This window comes from Phyllopteryx taeniolatus, chromosome 11, assembly GCF_024500385.1.
Source record: "Phyllopteryx taeniolatus isolate TA_2022b chromosome 11, UOR_Ptae_1.2, whole genome shotgun sequence".
In the NCBI taxonomy this organism is placed as follows: Eukaryota; Metazoa; Chordata; class Actinopteri; order Syngnathiformes; family Syngnathidae; genus Phyllopteryx; species Phyllopteryx taeniolatus.
This window is the reverse complement of record NC_084512.1, coordinates 8,141,190-8,155,871: the sequence shown is the minus strand read 5'-3', so window position 1 is coordinate 8,155,871 and position 14,682 is coordinate 8,141,190. Positions and strand designations below refer to the sequence as shown.

The following is a 14,682-nucleotide window of genomic DNA, read 5'->3' as shown; positions in this document are numbered from 1 at the left end:
GACCATATGACATTCTCCCAATCCTCTTCTGGATCATCCAAATGCTCTCCAGCAAACTTCAGACGGGCCTGGACATGTACTGGCTTAAGCAGGGGGAGACGTCTGGCACTGCAGGATTGGAGTCCCTGGCAGCATAGTGTGTTACTGATGGTAGCCTTTGTTACTTTGGTCCCAGCTCTCTCCAGGTCATTCACTAGGTCCCCCCGTGTGGTTCTGAGATTTTTGCTCACCGTTCTTGTGATCATTTTGACCCCACGGGGTGAGATCTTGCATGGAGCCCCAGATCGAGGGAGACTATCAGTGGTCTTGTATGTCTTCCATTTTCTAATAATTGCTCCCGCAGTTGATTTCTTCACACCAAGCTACTTACCTATTGCAGATTCAGTCTTCCCAGCCTGGTGCAGGTCTACAATTTTGTTTCTGGTGTCCTTTGACAGCTCTTTGGTCTTGGCCATAGTGGAGTTTGGTGTGTGACTGTTTGAGGTTGTGGACAGGTGTTTTTTATACTGATAACGAGTTCAAACAGGTGCTATTAATACAGGTAATGAGTGGAGGACAGAGGAGCCTCTTAAAGAAGAAGTTACAGGTCTGTGAGAGCCAAAAATCTTGTTTGTTTGTCAGTGACCAAATACTTATTTTCCACCATAATTTGCTAATAAATTCTTCTAATGTGATTTTCTGGACTTTTTCTTCTCATTTTGTCTCTCATAGGTGAGGTATACCCCTGATGAAAATTACAGGCCTCTCCCATCTTTTAAGTGGGAGAACGTGCACAATTGTTAGCTGACTAAATACTTTTTTGCCCCACTATAACTTGCTTTAAATATGAAGAAATCAAAACACGCCAATGCCCCTCTTCCAAAGCTAAAGCACAACAAAACCGTAAGATAACATTAGCATATGTGTTTATTTTTGTAATTTCTAGATTTGTATCTTAAAATCCAATTTTTTTTAGTACACAGTTGTGAATATTCAGCCTGGTACTTTTAGCTTCCTGGATCTGACCAGGTCACAGAAATATTACTTCATAGCACAAAACACCAGTTAGTACAGTATCTACCTTTGAAAAGAGTTAAGAGCACAAGAGCACATGCAGGGGCACAGGGTCAAACAAGTTCAAATCTTTTTTTTTTTTTTTTTTTAACATGACAGCTCCTACCTCTTTTGAAACCGACTGCATTGACGCAGCCGCTTCACACATCTCCCTCGCCTTCTTCCTATACCCTACGTCTCTGTAACACTGGCACAAAGAAGAAGAATGACTTTATGGAGCGCTAAATTCCAATATAAGATACCAAAAATACATTCTGAAAATACAAATATGATTTAAAACCACACTCTAATATAATAAGATCAATATAATACTTGCATTCAAAATGCTGCCTTTACAAAAATAATAATGCTTTTGATTGACGCTGTCAAAGGTATCAATTTAGCTTACTTAAAGTGGCTATAGCTTGCAGTGGTGCTTACTGAGAGCTGTTTCTAATATTTTGTCCCTTTCATGTAGCCTGTTTAACTAACAGCCAAACAAACAGACAGCAAATCAAAGTTGATATTCACTTTTGGCGAGCAACCTGTCTTTGAAGTTGCATCTCAAAGAACCATTTATAATGTCGCAACCCTTGTGAGGATAAAGCGGTACGGAAAATGGATGGATGGTTGTTACTGTTATTTAGCCACACTTAAGTTAAAATAGTCACAACATATATGAGTACTCGACTGTGCAATTTCTGGAGAAATGGCGTGTGAATAATGAAATGCTGAATGAAATTATATGGAATGGTATTGAATGATATTGAATAATATGGAATGCTATAGAACAATGTGGAATGACGTTGAATAATATGGAATGACATGAAAGTTAATTTTTGGGCAATTCCGAGTCACTTCCTGTTCATTTTGGGGCACTTACTGTAAAATTAGGGGCAGATTTTGTAAAATTTGGAGAATGGGAATGGTTCACATGACGGCTCGAATGAGCTGAACATATTGAAGCTGGAATAGCTTGAATCAGTCGCGAAATTTTAAAGGAGGGAATATTGTAGAATAGATCATAATGTGGGTAAAATGTGGGTATAACCCCAACCCTATTTTGATATGGGAAAATGAGAAATGTGGGTGAAAATGTGCCATTTGTTTAATGGGGGAATTTGGGAAATGAGAAAATTATTTTGGAGCTGGATTGGTTTAAATCGGTAAAGAAATGGTGATGCTGGAGGGAACAATGTAGAATTTGTGTTAATGTGGGGGAAATGTGGGTATTTTAATCTGAAAAAGTGGAATTTGGGTAATGTAACAATATGGAGAATGTTAAAAATACGTTGTAGCTGGAATGGTTTGAATCGGTAAAGAAGTGCTGAAGCAGGAGGGAATAATGTAGAATTTGTATTAATGTGGGAAACGTGGGTATTTTAATGTGGAAAAGTGTAGAATTTGAGTAATGTGGTAAATTGGGGAATGTGGAAAATATTTTGTTGTTGGAATGGTTTCAATCGGTCAAGAAATGTGGAAGGAGGGAAAAATGTAGAATTTTTATTAATGTGGGAAAAAAAATTACCGTATTTTCACGACCATAAGGCGTACTTAAAAGTCTTAAATTATCTACAAAATGGACGCCGGGCGCCTTATAATGTGGCGCGCCTTATGTGTGCACCGAGTTCTATAAATGTAGTTGTGTGATGAGCGCTCCCCTTGACTGACTGGGAGCATTTCCTGCCGACACGCTGCTTATACAGAGGAAAACCAGACGTGGCTGAGGACAGCATGCGGCCGTTAAAGGGGGAAGGGTGCGCGTGACAGAGGACGCTAAAGCCACGCCCCCAGTAGGTATATAGCGCCGGTATGTGCATTGTGCAAAACAACTTTGCTTTGGCTAAGGACCCCCAAAAATGGCACCTCCTAAGAGACACGCTTACGAAGCACAGTTTAAATTGCAAGCTATTAGTTATGCGGAGGAACATGGGAATTGAGCAGCCCCAAGATAGTTCAAGATCAACGAATCCATGGTTCGCAAGTGGAGGAAGCAGGAAAACGAGCTTCGCCAAGTCAAGAAGACGAAGCTGAGTTTCCACGGAAACAAGGCGAGGTGGCCCGAGTTGGAAGACCAACTCGAGCAATGGATTAATGAGCAAAGAACAGCCGGGAGAAGCTTCTCTACAGTCACCATTCGACTGAGTGCAATAACTCGGAGCTTGCCATCATCACCTGTGTAAACAGGGCGTTCAAAGTGAAGTTGCGAGCGGCGTGGGAGCGATGGATGACACATGGCGAACACAGCTTTACTAAGACTGGGAGGCAGCGCCGGGCGAGTTACGCCACCATATGTGAATGGATCGTGGATGCTTGGGTTAACGTGTCTGCTTGCACTGTTGTTCGAGCTTTCGTAAAAGCCGGCATCATTTCTGAGGAGCCGCACGGCAGCGAGACTGACTCCAACAATGACGAGAGGGAACCTGGCATGTTTGATGGAGAACTTGCCCAGCTGTTCAAGATGAGGACTTTGATGGATTTGTGGATGAGGATTGATCAAAAAATAACGTGAGTACATTGTTAAATACTTCAATAAAGTACAACTGAACTCAGTTTTGCTCCCGCTGCCTTTTTAAAAACATTGTTTTAGCGTGCATGCGTGCTACCGCATGTTTTAAGCTAGCGTATGTTTTACCATGCCTGCGCCCAATAATGCGGTGCGCTTTATGTGTGTTAAATACAGAAATAGACCCCGTAACTGAGACTGCGCCTTTTAATACGGTGCGCCTTATGGCCGTGAAAATACGGTAGGTATTTTAACGTGGAAAAAATATTAAATATGGTTGAAAAAGTGGAAATTGGGTAATGTGAGAATGTGGAAAAATATGTAGTTGGAATGGTTCTTATAAGTAAAGAAATGTTGAAGCAGGAGGGAATAATGAAGAATTTTTCTTAATGTGGGAAAAATGTGGGTACTTTAATGTTGAAAAGACTAGAATTGGGGTAATGTGGGAATTTGGGGAATGTGGAAAATATTTTGTTGCTAGAATGGTCTGAATCAGTCAAGAAATGTGGAGGGAGAGAAAAATGTAGAATATTTCTTAATGTGGGGAAAATGTGGGTATTTTAAAGTGGGAAAATGTGAGTGAAAACTGGAATTTGTGTAATGTGGGGAATATAGAAAATATTTTGTACTTGGAATGGTTTGAATCGGTCAAGAAATGTTGGGGGAAGGAAAAATGTCAATTGTCTGAATGTGGGGGAAAATGTGGGTATTTGAACATGGAAGAATGAGGAATTTGGGTAAGGTGAAAAATATTTTGAAGTTGGAAAGGTTTGAATCAGTCAAGAAATGTTGAGGCAGGAGGGAAAAGGTAGAAAGAATAGAGCGGAATGTGGGAAAATGTGAAATGTGGGTGAAAATGTCGAATGTGGGTAATGTGGGAATGTGTTTTGAAGAAGTTCTAAATGAGCTGAATGTTTTGAATGTGGAATGGGAATTATGTGGAATCATTTTGTTTAATGTCTTAATGGGAATGAATGGGAAATTGTGGGGTGTAAAATGTGGAATTGTGGGAAATGTAGGTAATTTTTTAAAGAGAGAAAAAAAAGAACCCTTCCTGTGAATTTTTGGAAAATGTTGAAGCTGGAATGGAATCGGATGAAGAATGTGGAATTAGTTAATGGACAAAAAATGCCGTAGTAATAATAATAATAATAATGAATTTTAACCGGCGGCACGGTGGCCGACTGGTTAGAGCGTCAGCCTCACAGTTCTGAGGTGCGGGGTTCAATCCCCGTCCCCGCCTGTGTGGAGTTTGCATGTTCTCCCCGTGCCTGCGTGGGTTTTCTCCGGGCACTCCGGTTTCCTCCCACATCCCAAAAACATGCATTAATTGGAGACTCTAAATTGCCCGTAGGCATGACTGTGAGTGCGAATGGTTGTTTGTTTCGATGTGCCCTGCGATTGGCTGGCAACCAGTTCAGGGTGTACCCCGCCTCCTGCCCGATGACAGCTGGGATAGGCTCCAGCATGCCCGCGACCCTAGTGAGGAGAAGCGGCTCAGAAAATGGATGGATGGATGGATGAATTTTAACCGACTGGTTAGCACATCAGCCTCACAGGGTTCAAATCCCGGCCTCGCCTGTGTGGAGTTTGCATGTTCTCCCCGTGCCCTCGTGGGTTTTTTCCGGGCACTCCGGTTTCCTCCCACATCCCAAAAACATGCATGATAGGTTAATTGAAGACTAAATTTCCCGTAGATGTGAATGTGAGTGCGAATGGTTCTTTGTTTATATGTGCCCTGCGATATGCTGGCGACCAGTTCAGGGTGTACCCCACCTCTCGCGCGAAGATAGCTGCGATAGGCTCGAGCACGCCCGCGACCCTGCTGAGGATAAGCGGTACAGAAAATGGATAATCTGAAGGCATTCTTCCAAGAAGGAATTTTGGTGTAAAATATCATACACAGCATTAAGCAAAAACATTCCAATACTCCAAATGAGTATAAGATAACAGACCTTAGCAAGGAAAACATAATTGAGTTTGGAATATCCTGGATGGATGTCTTCAACCTGCGAGAGAGAAATGTTAAGGTCAGCTTTCAGAGAAAAATATGTTGATTTCTGGAGGCCTGATATTATCTTTGCTCTCGCAGTATGAATTTCTCCAAGCACAAATGCCTGTTCTGGCAGCTTTGCTTCCATGTCGTGCACTACATGTTATAACAAGGAGCATAAATGGATGGGTAAAGATACACAAGACGCGAGGAAGAGGCACGCACAGGAATATTAGCCAGAAGCAAAATTCATGTCTCTATATAAACAATCAAAATGTGAGAACACACATTAAGCCTCTCTAAACACCAAGGGTTTGGCCTCTGACAACTTGGCACAGGAGAGATTTGGGAGGAACTTGAAATAGAGCGTTTATCAAATGGGACACAGGAATGTCTTTGTTTATTCAGTTAAGTATTGAGTCAGTATTGAGTCAGTTGTCTTTTTTGTATGAGGCGTGCAGCTATTCAGTTTCGGTCAGTCGTTGCAGCCAGCTCTAAATTAGTGTTGGTTAAATCAAGGGTTTGGATCCTCTGGCATCAAAGGGTGGGGCACACATAGATTATGTGGTGTGCAGTCTGGTTGGCAGGGCCACACATGCAGGCTGATGATGAGCGCAGCTCCCAACAGTGTACCGTATTTTCACGACCATAAGGTGCACTTCGTCTTAAATTTTCTCCAAAGTGCGCCTTATAATGCGGCGCGCCTTATGTGTGCACCAAGTTCCAACATCTATAAATGTTGTGTGATGAGCGCTGCGCACTACTTTTTTGTTTTGTTTTTTAGCATTTCCTGCTGACACGCTGCTTACACAGAGGAAAAGCGGACGTAGCTGAGGACAGGGGAAGGGTGCGTGAAGTAGGATGCTAAAGCCACGCCCCCAGTAGGTATAGAGCGCCAGGGTGTTTTTTTGGTTTTTTTTTAATACCGCTTGACTGACTTTTACCGCTTGACTGACTGGGAGCATTTCTCCAACCTATTCCACATTGATCGATCTCATTTACTTTATTTCTCATTTGTTCCTGAATTTCTATAGATCTCAGCATTTGAGGATCTTTTGGTCAACTTCACTTTGTCAGGCGGGTACTATTTAAGTGATTTCTTGATTGAGAAAAGTTGTGGCAGTATCGGGCTTGGGTGTCGCTAGAGACATTGAACTCAGGGATGATAAACCACAATTAAGTTATGTTTTAAAAGGAGGTGCAATCACTTTTTCCACACAGGGCTATGTAGGTTTTGATTTTTTTCTCCCTTAATAATAAAACCCATTTAAAACCAGAATTTTGTGCTTACTTGTGTTTGACTAATATTTAAATTTGTTTGATGATGGGAAACATTTAGCAGTGACAAACGTGCAAAAATGGGGGCAAACACTTTTTCACACCACTTTATATTTGTCTAAAAAAAATTATTCGATCAATATTCTGGCATTCAGCAAATAGAAATAATGTTGGTAATCCTAATTGACCTAAAACAGGAAAACTTTAGTCTGATTTAATGTCAGACAGTCGGGGGAAAAAGCACTTGTGTCTTTCTATACAAAGCCATGACTGTATCAGCTGTTCCTGCTGGGCGCACCTTGGCCTCGTATGGGCAGTGTGGTGCGATGCATGTATGGAGCTGCATATTTACAATAAGATAAAAAAAAAGAGAAGAAAAATTAGAAGGTAAATCCCCCCCGTGATTTAATGCTAACGTTAGCTAGGCCGTCAATAGGGTTTTCCAGTGACTGTTAGGATGAGCTGGCGATTTCTAAAACAATGTGTGTCTCTTATTTAAAAATACAATTTGTGTAATTATTTTTGTTGTGCGTTTAGTTTTACAGTAAACTTCAACTGGGATGTCAATAAACATCTTAAAACGCACTCAGGGAGGGCAGAAGAAGATGCGTCATACGATTGCTACAAGCAACACCGTTGCATTTACAACGCAAACACAACCTGTGCCGCGGTACAGTAATCATTTTTCTTCGATTATAACATTTTTATGACCGTGAGAAGCCAAAATCGAAATCACGATTAAATTTCGATTAATCACCCAGCCCTACGTTCTGGAAAAGGGTCTGCTGTCAAAACAATTTTGTAGTCAATGTTTTTGTGAAGGTTGTTTTGGAACATAGTTCCCTTGAAATGATCAACAAATACTGTTTGACCGACGAACTCTGCAAGTTTTGAGAGGCCACTGTACTTAGAACAGGTTTATTTTTGTTTATTAACAAATGTTAAAAACTACTTATCCCATTCTTAATACACTTAAATCATAAAATTAAACAATCAAAACACGGCGGCACGGTGGACGACTGGTTAGAGCATCAGCCTCACAGTTCTGAGGAGCGGGGTTCAATCCCCGGTCCGCCTGTGTGGAGTTTGCATGTTCTCCCCGTGCCTGCGTGGGTTTTCTCCGGGCACTCCGGTTTCCTCTCACATCCCAAAAACATGCACGTTAATTGAAAAATCTAAATTGCCCGTAGGTGTGAATGTGAGTGCGAATGGTTGTTTGTTTCTATGTGCCCTGCGATTGGCTGGCAACCAGTTCACGGTGTACCCCGCCTTCTGCCCAATGATAGGCTCCAGCACACCCGCGACCCGCGTGAGGAGAAGCGGCTCAGAAAATGGATGGATGGATAGATGGATGGACAATCAAAACACCCTCAAAATAGTGACAGAGACCAGAGTGGAAAGGTGTAAGAACATTTTCTTTTTGTTTTATCAAATGGATATGGCCAAGTAGATTAGTATGAATGGGGAAAAACAGAACCTTGAGAAAATTCTTCAGTGCATCTTCAACTGTGGCGCTGGGAGGTTCTCCAAACAATGCAGCAGCAACTTTCCTCTCAAGCCAAGATAACTGGGCTACCTGCAAAAAGGGACACCAGACTGTAGTAAAAGTGCATCTTATTTGTTAAAAACAAACAAACAAACAAAAAATCCTGAAAGGGCTAAAAGCCAGATGACTGACCAATTTTGAATGTACAGCACCAAGTGAGATTTTCAAGACTAAGACTAAGAGTCCTCGATTTTTGCTTTTACAGAATCCAACTCTACAAACAACGTCCATAAAGACACACTATCTCTTACTACAGGTTTTTTGCTAAAGTGTCATGACCCATCCTGCAGTTCTTCAGTTGGAGCCTGGGTGGCGCTTTGCACCCTCTCGCACTCTCTCTCTCTCTCCAATCCTCGCTCTGTACAGCACCTTCCTTGGCCGCGCACCTGTCTCCAATCAGTCCTCGTTACCACCTGCATTTAAGCCTGCCTGATCCCAGAAAACGTTGCCAGAGTATTGAAGCTTCTACAGCAGTACCACGGCTCCTCAGTCTACACGTAAGCCTACTCAATTCCTTGTCTCCTTTATGACCTCCGTGTCTCTCCTTGTCCTCAGTGTTCCCTCCGTGTTCCTTGCACCCACGCCGCCAAGCTAGCCGCCTGCCCTCGTCACCGCCTGCCACGCATTCCCTGCCTCAAGGACCATCTACATTTCCCTTTTTCAATGAAGTGTTCATCACAACCTCTCAGCCTCCATCCAATTCGTGATAAAAAGGTCAAATAGATATGTGATCTTTTTAAGTTTATGTATTGTAGTTAATGTAAGAATGAATGTAAATGCAACCTATGATGGATGGTGGATAATATAACCACATTGTTGTGTATTGCGCACAAAACTGATTCATTAAGAGTACAGTGAAGCCCCAGATACTGTTTGGCATTCGCATGCACATTTTTGGGGGGGAACCTATTCTCTGTTCTGAACCAAAACACTCAGCTAGTTACCTATTTTTTGCTCAGGCTAAGCAATACAAGTATTACTTTGGTAAGCAATAAAAGTATTACTTTGGTACCATCTTGTGAAATCTTTGTTATTAGGTTTGATAGGATATTTTTATTCATCTATTTATGCCAGTGAGGCATAGTGACAGACAGAACAAATAAATGCTCTTCTATCACATGGCAGGAAGTCCATACAGTAATTAATGTGTCTGCTCCACACCATTCGTCTGAGTACCGTCTAATTACAGGTGTAGTATTGCCATGGCATCACAGTGGAAGCTTTCAAACAAAGGCGCATGCCGAGTGCAAAGAATAGATCATTGTGGGACATGCAAACACAACAGAGAGCCTATAAAACTCAGACTGTGAACACAGCTGTTAGCAAACCGCTTCTGACTCCTAACATGTTTAGTAAATTTGCGTGTTGTTGACTTTAATGACAGCTCCTGAAAACATATTTCCTTTATGACATTTTGACTGCAGCAACTCTAGAAAAATAACTACTAAAATAAATGAGTCATGCAATGCTCCAAATAAACTGCAAGTAGCTGAATGACTGGCTGACCCGAGATTGTGAAAACAATCTGCCATAGCATCAACATAAAGAACAGAAGCTGCATGAAAATATGCTCTAGCTTACAATGTGATTTAAAGGGCACATACTGTATTTTGCCAAACCAACTTTTTATTTTTATTTTTGACTATTTAGGATGTAATACTGTTTCAATGATGCCTCAGTAAACGTGAAATATAATTTAAAATTGTCCACGAATTCCTGAGTTCCAGACATTTTTCTTCCAAGGGGCCTTAAATTAGGTCATTCGAATTTCGCAAACTTATCTACGTCACTAGCAAAAATCACCGCCTTTCCGCTCTCGAGCCAGCACTGTCAACATAACAAACACATGTGCTCTCACATGTGGGTCTTCTACACGGAGGCAACCAATCAGAGGAGAGGGGGCGGTCTTAGCCAAATATGGACAAAGCAGATACAAAACTGGGTCAAACAGAAAAAGCTGTCAGAGGGGCCTCTTCTGAAAATAAATCAAGGTGTTTTTTCAGGTGAAATTGACTACTTTTATACCATGTTAGAGACTCACTCAGGGGAGGCCAAAATACAGGACCTTTAAATTTAACAATAGCTGCTGTCCTGTAACCCGCTCCTGGAATAACAAACCTCGAGGAAATCCAAAACACAGGCAGTGATTAAGGGAAAACAGTGGGCGTGTTTGCAAAGCGAGACGAGAGGTCGGGTCAGCTTTCAGTGCGGAAAGTGCCCATGGATGTGGGAGAGAGATGAGCGATAGTGAGTGTCACACACAGCATAGCACCAGCGTCCCAGCAGGTAGTAGGACAGGGGGTCTTGAGGCTTCAGTTCGATGGCTTTATCCAGATGATCCTGAGGAGGACACCAGACAGACAAGGGGAATATTTTTACTGTCTATTCATGACACGGCTGCTATTTCCATCACCTTCTGTTCTGACCTGATCTGTCACGCTTCACTAACCCACAACTACTTCACAAACATGTCTCACACGCGCGATCGTGGCAAGCAGCCGCATACTTCGGCCACAGACGCCCCTCCTGCTTTTCCACGTCCTCTCTACCATTTTTTTTTAGATATTTCGCTCCTTTTGCTCACCTGCCAAATACCTTTTCAGGTAAATTGTGTTTTGGGAAGGGCGCTGACAGAAGATAAAATGCTACACGCCGTTATTACACATACACACATGCTTATGCAACGTTAAAGGATAAAGGATGCGGGAGTGGTTCACTCTACTATATACTATATATACACAGTGTTCCCTCGCCACTTCGCACTTCACGTTTTGCGGCTTCAGTGCTTCGCGGGTTTTTCCAAAATATTCATAAAAAAAAAAAAATAAATTCATCAAAAAATTAAAATGAAAAAAATACGGCCATATCAGCAGCCATATTGCGGAAAGACGCGTTGTTTCATGTTGATGCATGCCAAACAGAGAGATGAGTTGACTCAAGAGGCTTTGTACATGCCTGTACTGTACTGTACATGCCACGGGCACTCATACAAGGCGCATGATTGGTTCCCGGCGCGACATCGACCAATGAGAGCACGAGTGGATTTATCCTGTTAGCTGATTGGCTGCGCATCATCGCAGCCTCGCCCATCATCTTCCCTTGTTGTGTCTCGCCAGTCTCGTCCACGCATACTGTATCTTAGTGTTGTGTTCGTGATAACTTTTTTTGTTTAAGCGATAACTTTTTTTGATTAGTTAAGCCCTTACAATCCCACCTAAGCGATGTGCCCCTGCGAAAGCTTCCTCCGGGGCGCCCAAAAGGAAGAAGATGATGATGACCATCAGCGAAAAAGTGAAACTTTTAGATATGATCAAAGAGGGGAGAAGTTATGCATGTGTGGCACGCCATTATGGCGTGAATGCATCTACAGTGGGGTACATCAAGAAAAGAGGAAGCAAAACTGCTTCAATAAGGAAGCGAAACATGTGGTAACTCCGCGTAATAAGAGACGGGGTTATGTCCTTGTACAGGGGAATTTTGAAGCAAAAGAAAAAACAAAGACAACAACTACCCATCACCATGTTTTTCTCCAAGGTAAAACCCCAGCTACACCAACAGCGCCTCCAGCAGAAGAGTCTCAGAGTCTCACCAAGGGAGTCTCAGAGTCTCACCAAGGCAAGCCTCTTCGCCTCTCTCAGAAGGCAATGTTGATGAATTTTAATTACTGTATAAGGTTTTATAATTAAATATTTAAGTAAATATGTGTACTGTTGTAATATTTGTCTCAAATATGTAAAGTATAAATACTGTTTACATATTTTAAACATTCCGGTACCCACATACACGAAAATTCGTAAGGAGGCGGGGGGGCAAATCCTACTTAACGGTTTTTCACCTTTCGCGGGGGGTTCTGGTCCCCATTAACCGCGAAAAACGAGGGATCACTGTATATATTTACTATCTATACTATTCCAAAGACAAGACATTTCATACCATACACACACATACACACCCACACAAACACACACCGAAAATAAAATGTACACGCTTAATGTACAAACATTTCAATGTAATTTAGCCACAGGGCAATGACTACAACAACTTACCTTAAAAATGTAGCCATTCTTGATCTTGTTCTGCACTGTGTCATATTCGGCCATAATTCCACACATGATGGCATACCTGCAAGGTACCATTCAGAAAGTTATTCTACTACTGAATTACATTTTATTGCTTAAGCACTGGTCAACCTACAGTTGTGGCCAAACGGTTTGCCAATAACCAGATTTTGGTGTTTCATCAACATCACTATAATGGAAATACAACCTTAAGCATTTTCCAAAAACAATCCTTTTTGCAAGACTCTTTATTCGACAGTATCAGCAAGCGGTTCACTTTTTTCCTAATTCCCGCTAATTAAAACACTGACTTTGACAGCAGGGCAGGTGGGGACGTGAAACAAAGAAATGTTTGAGTTTTGGGATTTGTATGTCACAATGAAGCTGAGTGTGTGAAGAAGAGTGGAGGGAGCTGATCAAAGTATTTTCACTGCAAGGCTGCTTTAATGATGCTGGTACTCTGTCAAACACGAACGACAGAGCCACATAAACACCTTTTACTGATTTATTTAACAGTGCATGTTTTGGCGATCTATGTTCCTACCCTGTGAGTCACGTCCGAAAGAACCAAATAGCGGATGTAAACGGCCGAAATAAGTTTCGTCCGATAGGGTAAGCGCGGTCATCCGGGAGAGGCTCAGAGTCGAGGCACTATTCCTCCGTATCGAGAGGAGCTAGATGAGGTGGCTCGCGCATCTGGTTAGGATGCCGCCCAGACCCCTCTCTGGTGAAGTGTTCCAGGCACATCCCACCGGGAAGAGGCCCCGGGGACAAGCCAATCCTGCCATAGTGACAATAGTGAGGCAACAGAAGCACATGCTTGAAATAAAACTTTACAGAGGTCAAACACCTTTGTACCATCACAGAGGAATCAAAGGCAGAACCACCCATTTTCCATAACGCTTATCTTCACTAGGGTCACAGGTGTGATGGAGCCTATCCCAGCTAACTCTGGGCGAGAGGCAGGGCTAATTTGCATGGTGAGATCATTAACTTACCCTGACAAGGTGCCTTAAGAATGGAAATGCATCCCCAACTGCCAGCCTGCTGAGAACTCAATGTATTAGTGCTCGGACTTGGCCCCTTGAAACCCCAATCGATATTGCTATTTGTCTTCTATTTTCATTATCTGAAAACTATCTATAGCCCCCTGTTTAAGTCCTGTGTGCAGTTTTTTGAGGTCGCAGATTGAGCGACAACGTAAAGAAAGCGGGCGGTGAGCACATTACTTTAATCGTCATGATCCCTCACTGTGGCTCAGGTCTGTTTGAGCAGGTCTCTGTGCCGAAAAATGCGTACTCCACGCTGCCCGGCAACATTTTGTCTATTACCAGCTAGTTAGCTTAGTTGCTAGTTAGCGGTAACTCTCGTCAATCATCTGCCACGATGTGAATCTTGCATAACATTATCCAATTCATCGACCACGGTCGCATTCTGCCATGAACCTTCGTGCAGCTTCTTTTCATGGGGCGCTGGGTTCTGCGGAGATTCTTGTCTCAGCGGAGATGGCTCCATAATACATGATGTATACTATATGGCGGCTGAAATAAGTAGTTAACGCTACTCACTAAATATACTTCAAAAGGTACTATTGACCTGAAAATTTCACCAGATGTTTGGAACAACCCAAGTAATCCAAACATACAAATAAAGAAGAATAAATAAGATCAGAAATTAAATTGTGTGTAATAATGTGAACTGGAACAGGGAAAATGTATTGAACACGCCAACTGGTATTTATTTAATACTTTGTACAAAAGCCTTTTTTTGCAATGACAGGTTAAAAGCTTCCTGTATGGAGAAACTAGTCGAATCCATTGCTCTGGTGTGACTTTGGCCAATTCCTCCACACAAGCAGTCTTCAAATCTTGAAGGTTCCGTGGGCTTCTTTTATGGACCTTGAGTTTCACTTCTTTCCATAGATTTACAATTGGATTCAAGTCAGGTGATTGGCTGGGCTATTCTAACAGCTTAATTTAGTTTTTCTCTGAAACCAATTGAGAGTTTCCTTGGCAGTATGTTTTGGATCATTATCCTGCTGAAATGTCCACCCTCGTTTCATTTTCATCATCCTTGTAGATGGCAGCAGATTTATATCAAGAATGTCTCGGTACATTTGCCCATTCCTCCTTCCTTCAATTATGTGAAGTTTACCCTTACCATTTGCTGAAAATCAGCCCCACACTTTCATGTTCCCACCTCTGAGCTTCACTGTTGGTATGGTGTTTTTAGGGTGATGTGCAGTACCATTTCTCCTCCAAACGTGGTG

The 14,682-nt window shown here is 42.2% G+C and overlaps 1 protein-coding gene across 6 annotated transcripts in view; it reads right to left on the bottom strand.

Annotated features, from left to right (window-relative positions):
- The window catches only part of LOC133486070 (regulator of microtubule dynamics protein 2), a 62,974-nt gene that overhangs the window by 8,454 nt on the left and 39,838 nt on the right, over positions 1 to 14,682 (bottom strand). For 5 of the 6 annotated variants that reach the window (XR_009790904.1, XR_009790908.1, XR_009790906.1 and 2 more), the window contains 4 exons: positions 12,402 to 12,477; positions 10,618 to 10,695; positions 8,287 to 8,385; positions 1,160 to 5,547 (listed from right to left, as the gene is read on the bottom strand). Coding sequence is in view for 1 of the 6 variants with exons in the window: in XM_061790688.1 (XP_061646672.1) it covers positions 1,160 to 1,240; positions 5,494 to 5,547; positions 8,287 to 8,385; positions 10,618 to 10,695; positions 12,402 to 12,477 (388 nt within the window). In the remaining 5 variants the exon portion in view is untranslated. The remainder of the gene's footprint in view (positions 1 to 1,159; positions 5,548 to 8,286; positions 8,386 to 10,617; positions 10,696 to 12,401; positions 12,478 to 14,682) is intronic. The other variant, XM_061790688.1, reaches the window with a different exon arrangement.